General features: G+C 34.6%; 1 protein-coding gene across 1 annotated transcript in view; it reads left to right on the forward strand.

Annotated features, from left to right (window-relative positions):
- The window catches only part of LOC109532849 (tyrosine-protein kinase Drl), a 52449-nt gene that overhangs the window by 21882 nt on the left and 14126 nt on the right, over positions 1-16441 (forward strand). The window contains exons 3-6 of the mRNA XM_048661218.1: positions 9768-9880; positions 11072-11199; positions 14708-14873; positions 15193-15418. Of these exons, the coding sequence (XP_048517175.1) occupies positions 9768-9880; positions 11072-11199; positions 14708-14873; positions 15193-15418 (633 nt within the window). The remainder of the gene's footprint in view (positions 1-9767; positions 9881-11071; positions 11200-14707; positions 14874-15192; positions 15419-16441) is intronic.

Raw genomic sequence — 16441 nt, forward strand, 5'->3', positions numbered from 1 at the left:
TGGATAACACTTAACTGACACTCCAAACTAATTTGAATTGTTCTTTTATTTAAGGCAATGGGGAAAATGTTAGCGTGCGAATTGTTTTAAAATTCGAATTAACCCAACGAAATAAATCGCTCTTCATACTCTAACAAGATTTATGGGTTCCAGGATAAGGGTAAACAAAAGGATTATTTGTTATTTCCACGGACTAACTTCACCGTTTCAATGCGCCATCGGTGAATCCAGATGTCTTTGCGTCTGGAAAAGAGAGTGCATTTTGAATGGAATTGCGGTATCACGAACAGTTTATTCAGGATAAACATATAAAACGGAAAGTGTAAATATGCAAAACCAAGACTAGCTCGGGTTATATATTGAGGATTCTTGTTGGTTTTCCATTTATCTATTTGAATTGTTCCGGGAAACTACACTTTTTATCCAACGGGAATATTTCGCAAATATGACAGTCCAAAGGCTAATAACAAGTTGTTGATGATAGCATTCTTCAGCCCTTGCGCTTTTGGATTCGAATAAAGATGATTTTAGAAAACAATTAGAGTTGTAGTCCTGAATGAAATGTCGCAAACAATTTTTTTCTGCTCTGCACACGGTGCAACGGTTATCCAAAAACCCCATCTTTTCGATAAAATCGGAGTGGCAGTGTTGACGGAAATGTTGCAAAAGTTTGCCCACCAATTTCATCAAAAAAGTGTCCATTTTTTATAACATTTTTACTATGTACGGACCAAAACAAGCTGTTTATAAACGATATCAGCCTCCAATAGGGAAACCATCTAGATCCAGATGCTGAATATCCATACAGAATGAACACTTGTGGACGCATGTTAAGGATGTTAAAAAATTTAAAAAAGTATCCAGTTTACCGAAAGCCTATTCGATGCTACAGGAATTTGTGTATTTGAGCAACAAGTGATTAAACCCCACTCGTGTAATCGTTGTAAATTGGATTCGTCAATAATGATCAAATCTAGAAGCTTTTCATGTAATTCCATCACCCAGTTTTAATAAAAGCCCCATCAGCAATTGAGAAAAGTAACAAATGGCCCGATAAGAAAAACAACAGTCAATCTGAGAATTCATTCGGAACTCGCGGAATGTTTGGCATTCAATTAAACTTGTTAGTTTGTCCCTGGAAGTGTCGAGATTTGTCTCCAAATCCCATTTGGAGCTGAATCGCTGTGTTATCTGATTTCGGCAATATTATTACTCCACGGGGGTTATTAAATTCGGTCTTCTCATTTCAAGTTTACAAAGTAGGGCGAGACGTTGTTATAAGCCGATTTTAAGTTGTTGAATTAACAAGATTGACACTTCCTCTTGTGGAAAGCAGCGAGACTTATTTGATTGAGCCGATGGTTTGTGTTGGGAAAAACCCGAAAAGCTCAAGTTCTAATACAAATATTGCTACCAACATCGGTCTGTGACCTGTGGGGAAATCAGAAACGCAAAATTAAAGTTGAAAGCAATTTAAATTCAATATAGCGCATTTTCCTTGTCGTCGTATTTAGCTCGGACTGGTTTCAAGGTTCTACTTTCTTTTTTTGCAATTAAAAGAGGAAAAAACCCTGTCGTAAAATCTCATTTAGCCGGCTCTAAAATTTTTCCCAACGAACATCGCCATGCCCTGTAAATTTCCATTTATTCCCTTCGTCAACATGAAAGAGGAAAAACCCTTATTGCGAGAAGTAACTTACGATTCGAATCAATCTAACATTATAGTTACCGAAACTTATAGGCGAGATTTTAAATTCTCCCTGGAATTTCCCGCAAATCCCTGGAAATTTAGGAGGAGTTAAACGTTATTTTAAAATTATTTATTAAGAAAGTTAAGCGAACTGTCTGAGCTAACTTTCGTTGTGAAATTTTATGCAAAACCAAATTGTGTTGCAGCTTGCCAACTTTTAATGCACACTTCAAGACTTTTTTCAGACAAGAAATAAAGCAAGGAGAAAAATGCCTTTAATCAATTAAATGTTTGCACATAAATGGACGTTGACGAAGATTTTAGACGATTTTTATAAAACTTTCCACATCTTAGAAGTGTCTTCTAAAGATGATGAACATTTCAACTTGGTGCTTAATGGAGTTTGGAAAATGCAATTTTTTCAATTGAAAAAGGTTTGTCATATTTGACAAAGAATTGTTCAATTTAAAGTGTTTCTTGCGTCTAAACGAGTGTCGTGCCCGAATGGCTCTACACAACTTTAACATTAAACAATTTTTTAGGCCTGAGTAACAAAGATAATTTTTAGCAGTTGGCGCAGTGCTACGCAAATGCCATTGTGCACCAACCCAACGTACCGGCGCAGTAACTCAGTTCCGTTTCGGAGAAAACGTTAATGATATTTCTTAAGTTGTTTCTAGATTTATTTTAAGGGCCTTTTATTAGTGATATATTTTAAGTTTCTTCAAAATTTCAGGAGTTTCCAGTTTTAGCAAAGTTACTCTTTCTTCTAAACCTTCAATTTTCTATAGTTTTACTTAAAAATACTGACAATCTTAAGGTATTTTCCGGGAAAAGTTATGAAATAAATTCTGTTTTTGCGCAAAAATCAAATTATTTTCTATCAAAAAATGAACAGCATAAGCGAAAGTTTCTAATAAATTATTTGGAAAACTCGTCACATCCATTCCTCTGAAGACTGTAGAGTTTGTTAAAAAATGTTTTTTTTTTGTAGTTTTGCTTCAAAATACCGACGATCTCAAGGCCTTTGGCCCGAAAAATTACAAGATTATAGGTTTGTAGGAATTTAAACTTTTTTCAGCATCGGATTTGGGACAAAAACGAAAATAAATTTCTTCCGTTTACCTCGAAAATCATTAACGTTTTCTAAAAAACTCAAAATCACATAACTAAAAGTTTTTAAACAAAAACGCAAAAAATCATTATTTTCTGCGGATTTTCTTCTTTTCTGACAATAATGGGATATTTCAAGCCGAAAATGATCAAATTAATTTTGCTAGAAAATTCGCCTCATTCATCGGTTTGCAGGCAACTTTAGAAAACCCATTTCTGCGTCAAAGTTGGCGCACAAACGTAATAATTTTATTTAGTTTTTTACCCAAAGTTATTAAGAATATCTTGAAAAACAACTAGAGAACAAAAGTTTACAAACAATTATTTGAAAAATTTGCCGGCCTCATTGCTCTGAAGGTTTTTAAACTTTCTTTAAAATTTCGGATCTTTCCAGTTTGAGCAAAGTTTTTATTAAGCAATTCTTTCTACGCAAAAATTGCATGATTTTGTAGTTTTGCATACAAACACTGAAAATATTCAGGTATTTTCTGTGAAAAATTACAGGATAAATTTTATTGGAACTCCCTCTTTAACCGCTTTGCAAACATTTTTGGAAAACCTTTTCCAGCTTCGAATTGTCGACAAAACACTGATAATTTTTTCTGGGGTCTTTTCGAAAAATGAGAAAGCGAAAGTCAAGTCAATCACTTATTTAGAAAACTCTTGCGAACTGAGGTTTCTTCACTTTTAGGTAAATTTTTTAAACAACACTGTCTCAAAAAGAAAAATCGCATTTTTTCCTAACTCATTAACCGATGGTTTATAACTCGTTAACTCAGAGAGCGGCAACAACTCAAATGAGCAACTTTTTTTTACCCAGGCTTACAATTTTTAATGCGTTTGTCGCAATCGAAGAAATTTCACTTGAATAGTCCTACAAAGAATATTTTTACATTTTTAGCAAAGCTTCACGTTCTATATTATCCTGCTTGGACAACTTTATTTTCCAGAAACGAGTCAATTTCGCCCCGTTTAAAGGAAATCTGATTCTCTGAACCATATTTGTATTGGCAGTGTTAAAGAAAAATAAAAAGTATTTACATTGTAGCTATTGATGCTGAAGTTCGAAAGTGTACTTTTAGAAATCACATTTTAGCTGTGAAGAAATGTTCCATGCAGTTGATATTTGCATTATTTTAAATGTATCCTTCCAGAATTCTTACAGCTAAGTTCAATTCCTTGAGCGGTATTATATCGTAGTTGTTTTTACTTGGAAATTGGAATCCATTCAAAGTAAACAAGGAATCCAACTAGTCGACTTTATATACCGCTGTCTGCGTTATTGGAAGTTTTACGATGTATATTTGATGTTATATCATTCGTGTCTGACAACAGAATGGAAAATAGTTTGCCTTTCCTGATAGAACTGATATTTATGTCGGATAAACGAGGTTGTCCTTTCGTGAATATCGGATGTAATTGTTGCTTTAACTATGCGCCATTAAACTCTTTATCATCTTGCAAAAGAAAACCCGGCTTCCTGTACATTACTGAATATCATATGATTATTGCCAACTAAGTAAAACTCTAGACATCAAGATATTTATTAAATCCCTTGAGATTTTGTTGTGTTTTGTACTTTCAAAAATTGGGTCTTGATCAAAGTTTAATTAATTTTCGGCTTAAAAAGTTTCAGAAGTTCGCTTTGAATGCTTTTGTTTCATTAAGGTTTAATTTGTGGATCAAGAATTTACTCGAGTGATAGATGGATATATTTCAATTTGATGGTTTGTGGGATTTATATATTTACTCAATAATTCCCTATACAAAGTGAATAGGGGCTGGGGTTGTTCTGCACAACAATAAAAGGCATTTGAGCATAATGTTTGAGAAAGGCGTTTACTGTTGAAGTGTTTTTTGTTTTCTGTTGGATGATCACTTTGGACTCTTAAGTTCCCCGATCTAACAACTTCAGATTAATTTTTGTAAGTGTCTGGCTATCGAAACCCCAGTGGAAAGAGGGCAAGTCTGGAATGAACAAATTCATAGACCATTTGACGAGTTGAAAAAGGCAATCAGAAGTTCAGTCTACAAAGCACAAATGTAGAATTTAGTATTACTGCTAGACTAGAAAATTCCATGAATTTTGTTGCTGCAAATAATTGACCAAAACCCCAACATAATAACGGAGTCCTTTAAAATGATGGAAAGCGGAGGATATTCGATATAAATAATTTAACTTTCGAAATTATTGCAGAATTTTCAATATATTCCATATTCCATCGACCACATGTTCGTTTCAGACCGAATAATAATTTTTACCTAAATTAATAGGCACGAAACAGTTTCAAATTGCGAGAATCAACATTGGAATTAGTTGATACTTTGTGCATAATATAGCTTTAAATGTTCGTATAAAAGTAATCAAATTACGGTTTAATCTCTTCAAATGCACCCAAGCATTTGTACACACGTTAATAATTCCACAGTTAGCTCTAGATCGGTGCAAATAGAAGTTAACGGACTTTTATCATCCATTAGTATTTTACGACCGCGTAGCTAACTGGGAATTTAATCTTTTAATTATGGAGGCCTGCTCTTAGAAAGTAACGATCATACATTCTTTTATTATGCCCGGATATTATTGGGTTCATGTTTTATGGTTCACCCCATATATTCTGGACTATAAATTCATTTAAATTCAATTTAATTGGAAATTCCACATCCAAAGCAAAAACCCCGACTGGAAAAAGAATTGATTATAAATTGTCGGATGAGAGAGAATTTGTACTTATGCGACATTTTCCATTAATCTATGGAATAGATCTGATGCTATCCATTTTATATTTATCTATGCCTTTCCAAGAGAATATCGTTTCACATAGGATTTGCCCGTAAACATTCTATTAGGTTTTATTTTACAGCTTAGATCCAACTAGTGTATAAGACCAAGTGGAATTTAAGCCGATAGCTACTCAAATCTTTGGAATAAAGAAAAATAGCACCATAAAGTAGATCGTATCTTTAGCCGTGAAACATTGATAGAAAGCGTAAGAATAAACCGGGATATAACTGTCACGGATTGCGATAAAAAGAGTAAAATTATATTTTGTTTTAAGGGCTTTAATGTGGAAGTTTATTGAATTTGCTTCCGATTAAATCTCACAAAATAAATATGATTAGTAGAATATGACAAGCTACATATTGCAACGAAAAATGCACTTAACAAATGTGTTATAAACCAGGCATGATTACACTAAATGTCTGTCTGATTGAGCGTAAATTTGCAGCAACAAACGTTTAATTGGCAGTTGACAGCATTTGAATATTAAACGCCTTCCTAATTTTCGACATATCAAACGCGAATTTTCCCGAACAGAATGAATGTTTCAAAAATTACCCATTTTATTAAATTCCCGGCATTGAAATATTCAAAAGCTTTTAAATATCCGTCGACCCACTACGTATATTTTCATGGAAATGTTATAGCCGATTTTAAAATTTACTCTGATAGATCGATCGCTATTTAATATCGTTTAATAGGACATATTTTTAATTTTTTTAATAACGTAATATATATATCAGCATTTAATCCAACTTCGACACGGTATTAAAATCTCGTTAAATGACTGATGCGTTAAATATGATTCATTGCATATCAATGTCGATTTACAATAATTATCAACTTTAAAATACTGTCAATGATTTTCTACCATTATTTCATCGTTCTAATGTGTCTCTCTTGCTAAAATCTCTAACGTTAATTGTTCTTTCTAAACTTAGCGTTCGAATTACATGAAACAGCAAGTATCTAATTAATTTCAGTTCCTTTGTATTTCAAATGTTATGGTAATTTCCCTTATCCCCGGAAAGGGAACAGCTAGTCTCTAATTACCGAAAATTCTTCAATTACAAGACTAGGAAAGGGATAAACATGAGACGGCATTCAAGTAAAAAATTAATTCTCATTTGCTGATTCGTGTTAATTTGTCTTCGCAGTCATTGATTGCTTGCTACAGGGTTGTCACGTTCTAAATGAGCCGATTAGTTTAGGTTACCGTATTAAGGAAAATTGGGGTCAAAACCGGCGTAGGCAATAATAGACGTAAATTCCTTTAGGATTTGATTCCATTATGACCCCAAATTACTAACCTACCACTTGTGGCTTTCCTTAGAAAAAAATTAAGTTAAGAGAAAAAAATTTAAGAGTAACTAATGGAATCATGGCCGTGGTAAAAAAACGGTCATCTCGTTTATTTACAGAGTGGTCTTAAAAAGTAAAGTTTTTGGTATTGCAATAGTATTTTTTCTTTTGGAACCAATTAGCCAAATGTAAGGTACTTGTTGGAGCTGAAACTCTGCAGTCGACTTCAGAAAAAAATGCATAAATGAAGGAAATATTTGAAAGTAAACTTCATTTAGTTGAAAATCCTCCAGAATCATAGATTTCCGGGGCAAATCTGATTTGAATTAATTTCCTATGCAACTCTGTATACCGAATTTTCGTCTCAAATTCTCTATGAAGTAGCAAATAGCTCTCTAGCAAATAGTTGATTATCTGAAAGAATGGCCTTAAAAAATCCGTTACGGCCTGTTTGGTTATGGAAAAACTTATTTTGCCAACTAGGAGCATGTTGAACTTTCCGAAAATTTGCCACCTTGTAGAAATTTTATCTACCGTGCTTAATTTTTACCAAAACTCTTGCTAATAAAACACAAATGGGGCTCAATAACGCTTCAAACAAAACGAAATCGCCTGAAGCAATCAGAAGTGAGCCACTTCTAAAGTTAGACCAAATTTAGAAGTGTCTAGTTTTTTTGACAAGTTTAGATCCAAATTTGTGCAGGCTTTTGTTAATATAATTAAATATCGGTTTTTATTCCATAAGTTTCAAATGGTAAAATTACGTCGATCGAGTTCTTTGTTTAGGAATTGGATACTCATTTTGAAACACATGTATTCCTTTGTCGTTCAAAAATAGATTTTAGAAACAAAGCCCCGAAAACCCACAAACGATTTCACGTATCGGAAAAAGCTTTTAATGCCTGAATATGAAATGATAGACAAACGTTCCCTTGGTTTAAACGTCAAGAGTTAATAGATGATTTTTGAACAAAAACTTGGTGACCAAGTCGTTTTGGAAAGCGTTTCAGAAGCGAGTTAAAAATGAAGTATGTATTACATTTTTCATATACGCCCGACGACTAGTTCCATAATATGTTGCCTTTAAAGGCAGAGGTTAAGCCCTAAAACATCGTAAAACTCTTTTACATTTTTAATTTTCTTCTTTACTTTACGAGCAGTGTGCTTTTTATAGACCTTAATAGTGGCTTTTACTCTATTATTAGGACTATCGATTTCTCACTTTTATGACAGTGTCATTGTATAACTTTGTTTTTGTATGGAATTTTATGAGAGCAATGCCAGCCAATAATGGTTTATGTAGAGCGTCCCAATGCCGACGCCTAATGATGATCATCTACTTAATTGAACTGCGGCCGCAAATAAGAAATTTATAATACGGCTTGAGGTATTTTTATGTAAGTTAACATGGCATGTATCCTAAATTACATGCCCGAACAAACGATACTGGCTGTATAATTCAAACCACAATCACAAAGGCCAGCACTGCGCTCCCCAAGACTTGATTAATTTTCCTCGTGTCGGAAGAAGCCGAAAACCAACTCCGTTTCTAGACTAGGCTGCAATATTCTTAAGCAACGGTCTACAAGGGACAAAGAAATATTATTAACATTAATTTTCCACGGCAGCTAACCAAAACAGAGCGAATAGGTTGATGGGGCCTTTAAAGCCATAGTTTGACCATATGTTCAATTTTCGACGCAAACACTGCAGGCGTATAAAGTCTAATGCCCTTTCGGGCCTATAATGTCGTATGCAGCTACGTAAAAGCTCAGGAAACTTCACCGGTAAACAAATTATTTGCTAAAGGCGTCAGCTATTTGCCAAAGAAGCTGGAAGCGCAGTGGGAAAGCAGAATGCCATTTTAAGCTTTGGGTTCTTTGATCATAAATACATATTATGTAGTAAAATTCCTAACAAGTACTATGCTGAATTTTTGTCGCGTCCTGGGACTTTTGTTCAAGTTCATGAATTGTTTTGCTTCATTAGTCGCGTATCATTTCCCGGAATTTATATAGGAAACATCGACCAGTTCCCAATTTCAAAAACTGAAGCCAAACTAAGGCAGTAAAACCCAATTAATATTCTTATTGGGACATTGTGGAAAAGCCCTGGTAATACTGTAAACAAACTACTTGCTCAAGGCGTCGGATATTTGCTGAGGCTCCTAAATTGGAATCGCAGTGGGTAACGAGTGAAATACTTTTCCTTATGTATATGCCATACTGGAGCGAATTACAATTTGATTGAAATCGAAAACTCTTTGCAATTATTCCGGGAATTGCGTAGGGAAGTTCCCCTCTCAAACCCACTTAAGCAAAGAAATTGTGCTATTAACATTTGAACACCAAAGCGCCTAGTTTCGGCCCTTTTAAATATTACCTCAGCTCTAAGCTCTTCTGTTCGAAGAGCTTAGAGCTGTTCTAAAGCACATTTCCAGTAAGCTTTACTGCTTCCTTTCACAATTTTATTTGAATACCAACGCAAAAACTCTTTTCGGTTAAACTAGAGAAAACACAGGCAGCTGTTACTTAAAGAAACTTTCTGGAAACTCCTGCGGAACAGCAAGCATGGCTTGTATTGTTTTTAAACTTAATTTCAAATACGAGTCGAGTTGTTGTCAATCAGGCATGTGAATTCGTCTGATCGATAACGTCGCTTTGCGTGATTTATCATCGGTGTGCTTTTGATATTCACAGGGGATCGTAGTATTCTACAGATTGGTTTGTCTGTCCTTCTATTAGATCTGTTTTTTTTTTCAGTGATCTGGTTAAATTAAGTACGTTTTTCTCCGCGAATGTCTCTTTCGGGACGAAATTACCTATTAACGAAATTCTTCCACCGCTTGAAAATATTAACGACCCTTTATTGATATTTCAGTTACCCTACATACTCGATGTGAAGTATGGACCTGGAAATAAAGGGACGCTTCTACCACCCCAAATGAATATTTCATCAAGCGGCTATATACCGACATCTGTGCAGACGTTTAGGTTTGTATTTCTAACTGTTACTACTGTTCATTGGGCAAACTGATACCGAAATTCGATTTGATTTCTTTGAGTTGACAGCCAATGGAGGGAGCGGAAATTAAATTTTTATTTTTAAATTATCAGGAGCCTTTGATGATGTCATTACACTAATTATTAATATTTCGCTTCCTAAAGCCTCAGCTCTCAAATTTAAGTAGTTATTTCCACAAACGATTGGCAAACAAATTGTCTCGGTAAGGCAAATTATTGTTATGCCATATTTCCATTGCCATTTTCTAGCGCAAATAAATTAGCTATAATGTTCAGTTAAGACATGCCCAAAGCTCTCAAAACAACATATTACTATGTGTATTACAATGCTGTCTCAATCTAGTAATTTATCAAACGGTATTACCTTCTGAGGTATTAGTGTGTTTAAAATGCCCTGGCTGCAATATAAACGGTGTGTCATACAAGCCAAAATTATGAAAGGTTGATTTCAGTTCAACATTTTCGTTAGAACAGCTTCACTTGTCGGGTCAAGACTTTCAAACGTGGTCTATTTAAAGAGTTAACCGGATTTTTTATAACTGAGCATATTTTCCTGCCAAGATTGATTAGCGTGTCTGAATAATGTCAACAGTTTTTCAAGAAAATTAATTCTTAATATATTTTCGTCGCAATGTAAACACAATATTTAATGGTAGGATTTCGTAAATTGCTTTTTAAGAAGTTTTTCGCTGCAAATGGAATTTTTAGCAGCTCCAGTGGCAATGCGATTCGAGAAAAAGGACTCGATCCGAAAACTAATAATTTCCGATTAAATGAAAATTTAATTTCTCAACTCAGATAATCAATATTTCGTTCACTTTTGGTATGCGGAAGGACTTTATTCGTTTTCGTATTTATATAGGGCATTTTCAGCTTAAACTGACACAGATGCTTCAAAAGAACTTATTATTTGTTAAGCTGAGTACTTAAAACATCCGTGATTTAAACACTACTAAAATAACAAATAATTCGTATTTGTTGCCTAAAACCTTCGTGGCTTAGACAGTGCTTATTCAACAAATAGTAGGTTTTTATTCCTAAAAGACCGTACTGAACTAGGGACATATTTCCAGATACAACCTACACAGAAGAATATTTTTAGAATTTGCGTAAGCATCTAATACGATATTCTGTTTAGTGACTGTGGGTTTTATGTTTCAGAATTACAATGGTGTGCACTGGAGTTAAAAGTGCAGAGATAACAGTGTTCATCCAATTGTATGTAAGCACTAAGGAGAAAGCGAATGCCACCGTGGTGAAATTCAAAAGAAACAAAGTCTGCCTCAAAGGTAGGAATTTATCTACATATATGTGTAAAGAGTAAAATATCAATTTTCTCTGAAAATTATTATTCAACTCGTTTCGACTAATTATTGGAAAGCTTACTGTTTGGTGGGATTTGCCATTAGCATTTGCACGCACGCACGCTGTTGGGGTTGAAAACACTTGTTGATGTCATGTTAGATTTGTTTTGACTCCAACGTTATAAACGACGCCATGTATGGGTTATTCTCCGGCCACAAGTCGCTATTTAATAAAGAATTATATATTGCGGAAATGAAGTGACGTAGGGTGCCGGCTTTTCCATTGTTTGATAGTTTCAATCTCCAGCTGGGCACATGGGCGATTGATGAGTGAAGCCAAAGAACTGGAAAATCGTAATTTAAGGGCGCTCGTCCGCTCTTGCGAAGTATAATTTTTCAACGCTTCAGACTAATAGTTGCAACGATTAGCAAATAAAAACAAAACATTGAATATTGAAGTCTCAAAAAGTATCTCAAACATAGAGATTTTCATAAAATTAATTAACTCCCCTCTATGGCACGGGTATGTCCAATATAGAGCGATTCTATTTTGAATATCGCTTTGATGTTGTCAACAGGGACGACGCTTTCTAGTAAGGTTTATTTAAATTTCTGCATTTCAAGTGACATCTCTCCCAGTCAACATTAAAATAGAAGATCTCCATTATTCAGTTAAATCATGACACTTGCAGGGGCCGTTCCCCATTTTAACCGATTTTATTTTCAAGTGAAAAATGTCAATTGATAAGAATCTAGTACATTTAATACATTTAATTTTCAAGTTTCTTGAACATTTACAGTGATTTCTTAGCTATTAATTCCATGCCAGATGGAGGGTAATTAGTAGTCGTTAAATTAAAGTCGTTTACACAGGATTTTCCGTTAAAAGCTGCGGGGCTTAACTGGCGTTATTATAAACAGCGATTTTATTGAGCCCATACTTGGAAAACGTCTTCCAGCTTAAGCCAATTTAAGCGAAAAAGTCGCAACATTTCTAAATAGATTTGTAGATATGTAGGTAAAAAAAGATGATTTTCAGCCATAACAAAGTGGGCGCTGTACAGAAATAACCTTTAACTTTTGCGTCTACTTCGGCGGTCAACCAACAATTCATTAATGAAGTAGATTACGGACAATAAAGGAAAAAATACTCATTGTCAAAAGGTTCCAACTCTTAATTGCAAAAGTTCAGAAACTTTGGCATGTTTCTATAATAATGCAACATTTTCACTTAAAAACTTTAACCGATTTTTCCGTTAAATGTAGGGCAATTGTGAGAAATACCTGAAGTTGGCGCTTCATATCAAGACTAGGCAATAATTGCTATGAAGTAAAGTTTTCCGAAGCTATCTATGTAATTAGCTTGAAGATATTTTTATGAAATCTCTAGAAAATGCGGAAATATAATTCCGAGCTTCCTTTACGATTCTAAATAAAGAGTAAGCGAGAAAGTTTTAAATGACTTCTTAGTTAAAGCGTCTTGGCAAAAGTAAACTAGTTTGTACAGAAAAAAGCTCGCCGTACCTGAGTTACGGTGTGTGAGGTAAACGGGCTTTAAATTATTTAAGCGGCACAAAATCCCTATCAATTTGACTGTCTTATAGTATACATTTCCCTAAGCGCACATTTGTTTTACGACCAACTTGTTGCAGTTATTCAAAAATTTACAATTCAATTTGGTTCTCGAATAGACTTCGTATAAAACACATACATTGAAACACATGGATTGATTACCTTTGCGACAAAAATTGCCCCTAAACCCAATTTTCAGCTTATCTACTACACATTTTGCACTTTTATGGCTTCTAACCGTAGTTGTTTGGTAGTCATTTTTTGTATTAATTTCAATTATTCTCCCTCGGACTAGCAATTGCTGTTTCAATTAAAACGTTCTTTGAAAGTATTTTCAATACCCTTTCGTTAAACCAGTTCAAAGAGGGTGAATATTTGTTGTTTTTGTCGGTCAAATACGTTTTCAATTATGCTTTTGGTTTAGCAAAATTCTCTGCGCTTTTGTCTATGTTTTATCCCCAATGCAAATGCGTTTATGCGTAATACCGTTTTAATGCGCTAATGGTTTTAAATCGGTTACTTTCTGTCGAGTTGTTTGTTTCAATGCAGCTGTAATTCCTGCTCTAAAACGTGCAAGATTGAATTTATATACAAACAGGCAATCAATTGAAAAACTTCTGAAAATCCATGGCTTGTCATTAAATTCACATTATTTGTAGCGGAAAAACATTTTTGTAGCGCTGCTTTGATACACGCCCCATATACCTATGAAATTCACTTGAAACATGTTTATAAGCTCCTTCCGTCCCCAGCAATATTAAAATTATAAGGACCCTTTTCAATTTTGACAGAGGGACACATTTCGCAAGGGTAACAGTCCTCAATCCTTGAGTGTATCGCCGTTGGAACGTTTTACCGGCAATTATTTTGTAAGAGTTTGTGATTTTTTCAATTACCATTTAGGTATCGGCTGGGGATCGCGAAATTTACCAAAACTCTTTGATTTCAATTTTTCAACCGAATATTCCAAAGCGGTGAATTTTTTATAACGCGAACCAACAGAGAGCTGTAAAGCCGAATATGTAATTTCAAATTTCCCACTTTTCAACTAATCGAAACTGCAGGCTGGTGGAAATGTTTATTACTTTTCAGGGTACTCGTAAGTGCGTTAGTGATTGTTGAATTCTTAATAAGTTTTGCTTTTGATGAAATTATTTGTTTTAGTGCTTCTGTAAATTTGTATTCTGAGTCTTTTAAAATCCTGCTAATGCCAGTAACAGTTTTATCCTGTAAACTTTGGTTAAATTTCCAGTCGTGGTTCTAACCGAAAACGGTTAAACTTTATGAAAATATCTCCGATTATTGGGTTTGCTAGTGATTAGAGCTGATTGATTCTCGCTAATTAATAAAAGCCGACTTGGCTTTAATAAATCTTGAATATTTATCTTAAATGTATGATGTGGCAATTAATTTAGTAAGTGCTGGAGGATTTCAGCCAAATCGAGCAATGTAAACTAATTGGCGGCTTTTGATGAAAAAGAAAAACGGGTGCAGGAGGGAACAATGCATACTTCGCTTATAAGTCCCTTTGTTTTATGTAAACATTTATTAATGCTGGGTATTTTAAATTAATCTCGGCAGGAGACGTTAAATAAGAATATATCGTCTCGGGCTAGATTTAATACTGTCGGAAGGTTTACTGTCCACTCTTGTCATTTGTGTGCTGAACACGTAGGTGAAACGACTTTAATAAAATTAAAGCGACAAATAACGCCATAAACAAGCCACAAAACGCCAGTAAATTTTAATAATCCTACCTTCATTAAACACCATTTAAGGGGTGTGTTTTATATGTTATATCGCCCGGCTAAAAAGAAGTAAAGACTTACAAAACGGATATTAAAACTCTATATTAGCTCGAAATAACAAAGCCACCGAAAGCGTCCATTCTCATTTTCACAGTTGCAATTTGTTTTTCCAGGTATTGGGAATACACAGAACGAGTCTATCCGGTTAAACCCCAGTTATTTCGGAAGTTCATCAGACTTCGCCGTCGCTTGTGTTTTAACTCTGATTGCATTGGCCCTATTTGCGGTCATAACTTCGGCTTATTACATAAAGACAAAAAAGAGGGAACAGGAACACACGTAAGTTGCGTTTTCCTTTAATTGAATAACGAGATCAGGTTACCAATTAGTTTTTCGATTGATTAATTTTCTTCGGGGATTTGTTGAGATTTGGAAACTAACTAGCCGGCAGTAGCCAGGATTCTTTCTGAATAACAAGGAAATACCCTCCACACACTTAAAGAAAGTTGACAGTTTTTCACTATTCGCCTCCCCTAGATAGCTGAAAATCTAATCTAATGTCAAAGGACTTTCAATTTCAAGAAGGGCGCTTCTTCTCCCATCACAGGATCGTTAATATGCTTTAAACCCCCAGCAAATAGACCCGTATTCCTTTTAGATACATGACAGCCCTCTATGACAGCAATCCCCACATGTTCTTGAGACCGGGATTCGGCAGGCCCCCAAGCATCGGCAGTGGAAGTTATGCAACTATTGACGACTTACAGAAGAATCCACCATCCCCTGCTCCATATGCTACCAGCGACTGCTGTCGCCATTCTGAGAACAACAGCAACTATCGTGTATCTTATTATGCGTCTTCACAAGTTATGCTGATTTCTCAGGTAAGTTTTTCCAAGAATTTTATATCACATTTTAAAGAGTTGGTAAACTCGGCTTTTGTGTGAAAACTGAACTCAAATTACTTCGTGACTGGGGTTTTTAATTCTCTAACCAGTGATATGAAAATGATCACTTTAGCTCAAATTGTTCTGGAGGTATGAAGAAAAATGTGGCCCCTATTTAATTCTCTATCCAGTGGTGTAGCAATGAGACTCAATTCGCGCCTGAGGTATGAGCCAAAAAGCAGCGTGATGCTTGAAGCGATGTCCTAATCTTGTACCTTTTTTGCAAAAAAATCAGTTCCAATTTATTTACTATTTAGGATTTATTTTCGAATTCCAAGCGACGCATTGATTACGGCGTTTTAAGGCACTTGAGGAAATGTACATTAGGTATTCACTTTTGTTAAAAGCGCGTTTCAAATGCGCAATATTTAAATTTCGTGTTCTTTTTGTGTGACAATTGTACCAGTTGTAGATAAGTTCTATGTTGTTGAGGCGGATTCATTTTTTTACAAACTTCTTTTTAGGTATTTTGCCTCAAAAATGTTTGTCTTTAAAAAAGACAGAATTACCTCACGTCTTTTATTACAGATTGATAAATAGTGCTCCTATTTCGCAATAAGAACGAATTATGTATCAAAAAGTAATCAAGAACTATCACCTAGAGGGTATCCTGCGACACACTTAGGCTCAAGCTGTAAGAGAAAATTCCAATTAGTAAAGAAATTAATTTGAAAAATTACCTTGACGTTTCGATAGCTATTTTCTGCTATCGTTATCAAAAGAACCTAAATGAACCTAAAAAAAATTATATTAATAAATTGTGTAACAATAGTAGGATAATACAGTATATGAAAATTCGCTCTGATAATTCGTCTGTGCAAATTGTCAAGTCAATTGTCAATTGTCAAATTGTCAAACAAATTGCAAAGTCACATAACTGACAATTTGCACAGACGAATTATCAGAGCGAATGTTCATATACTGTATTATCCTACTATTGTTACACAATTTATTAACATA

The sequence above is a fragment of the Dendroctonus ponderosae genome, unplaced genomic scaffold (assembly GCF_020466585.1).
Source record: "Dendroctonus ponderosae isolate FM_Combo_2020 unplaced genomic scaffold, Dpon_F_20191213v2 Dpon_F_20191213_1, whole genome shotgun sequence".
Classification (NCBI taxonomy): domain Eukaryota; kingdom Metazoa; phylum Arthropoda; class Insecta; order Coleoptera; family Curculionidae; genus Dendroctonus; species Dendroctonus ponderosae.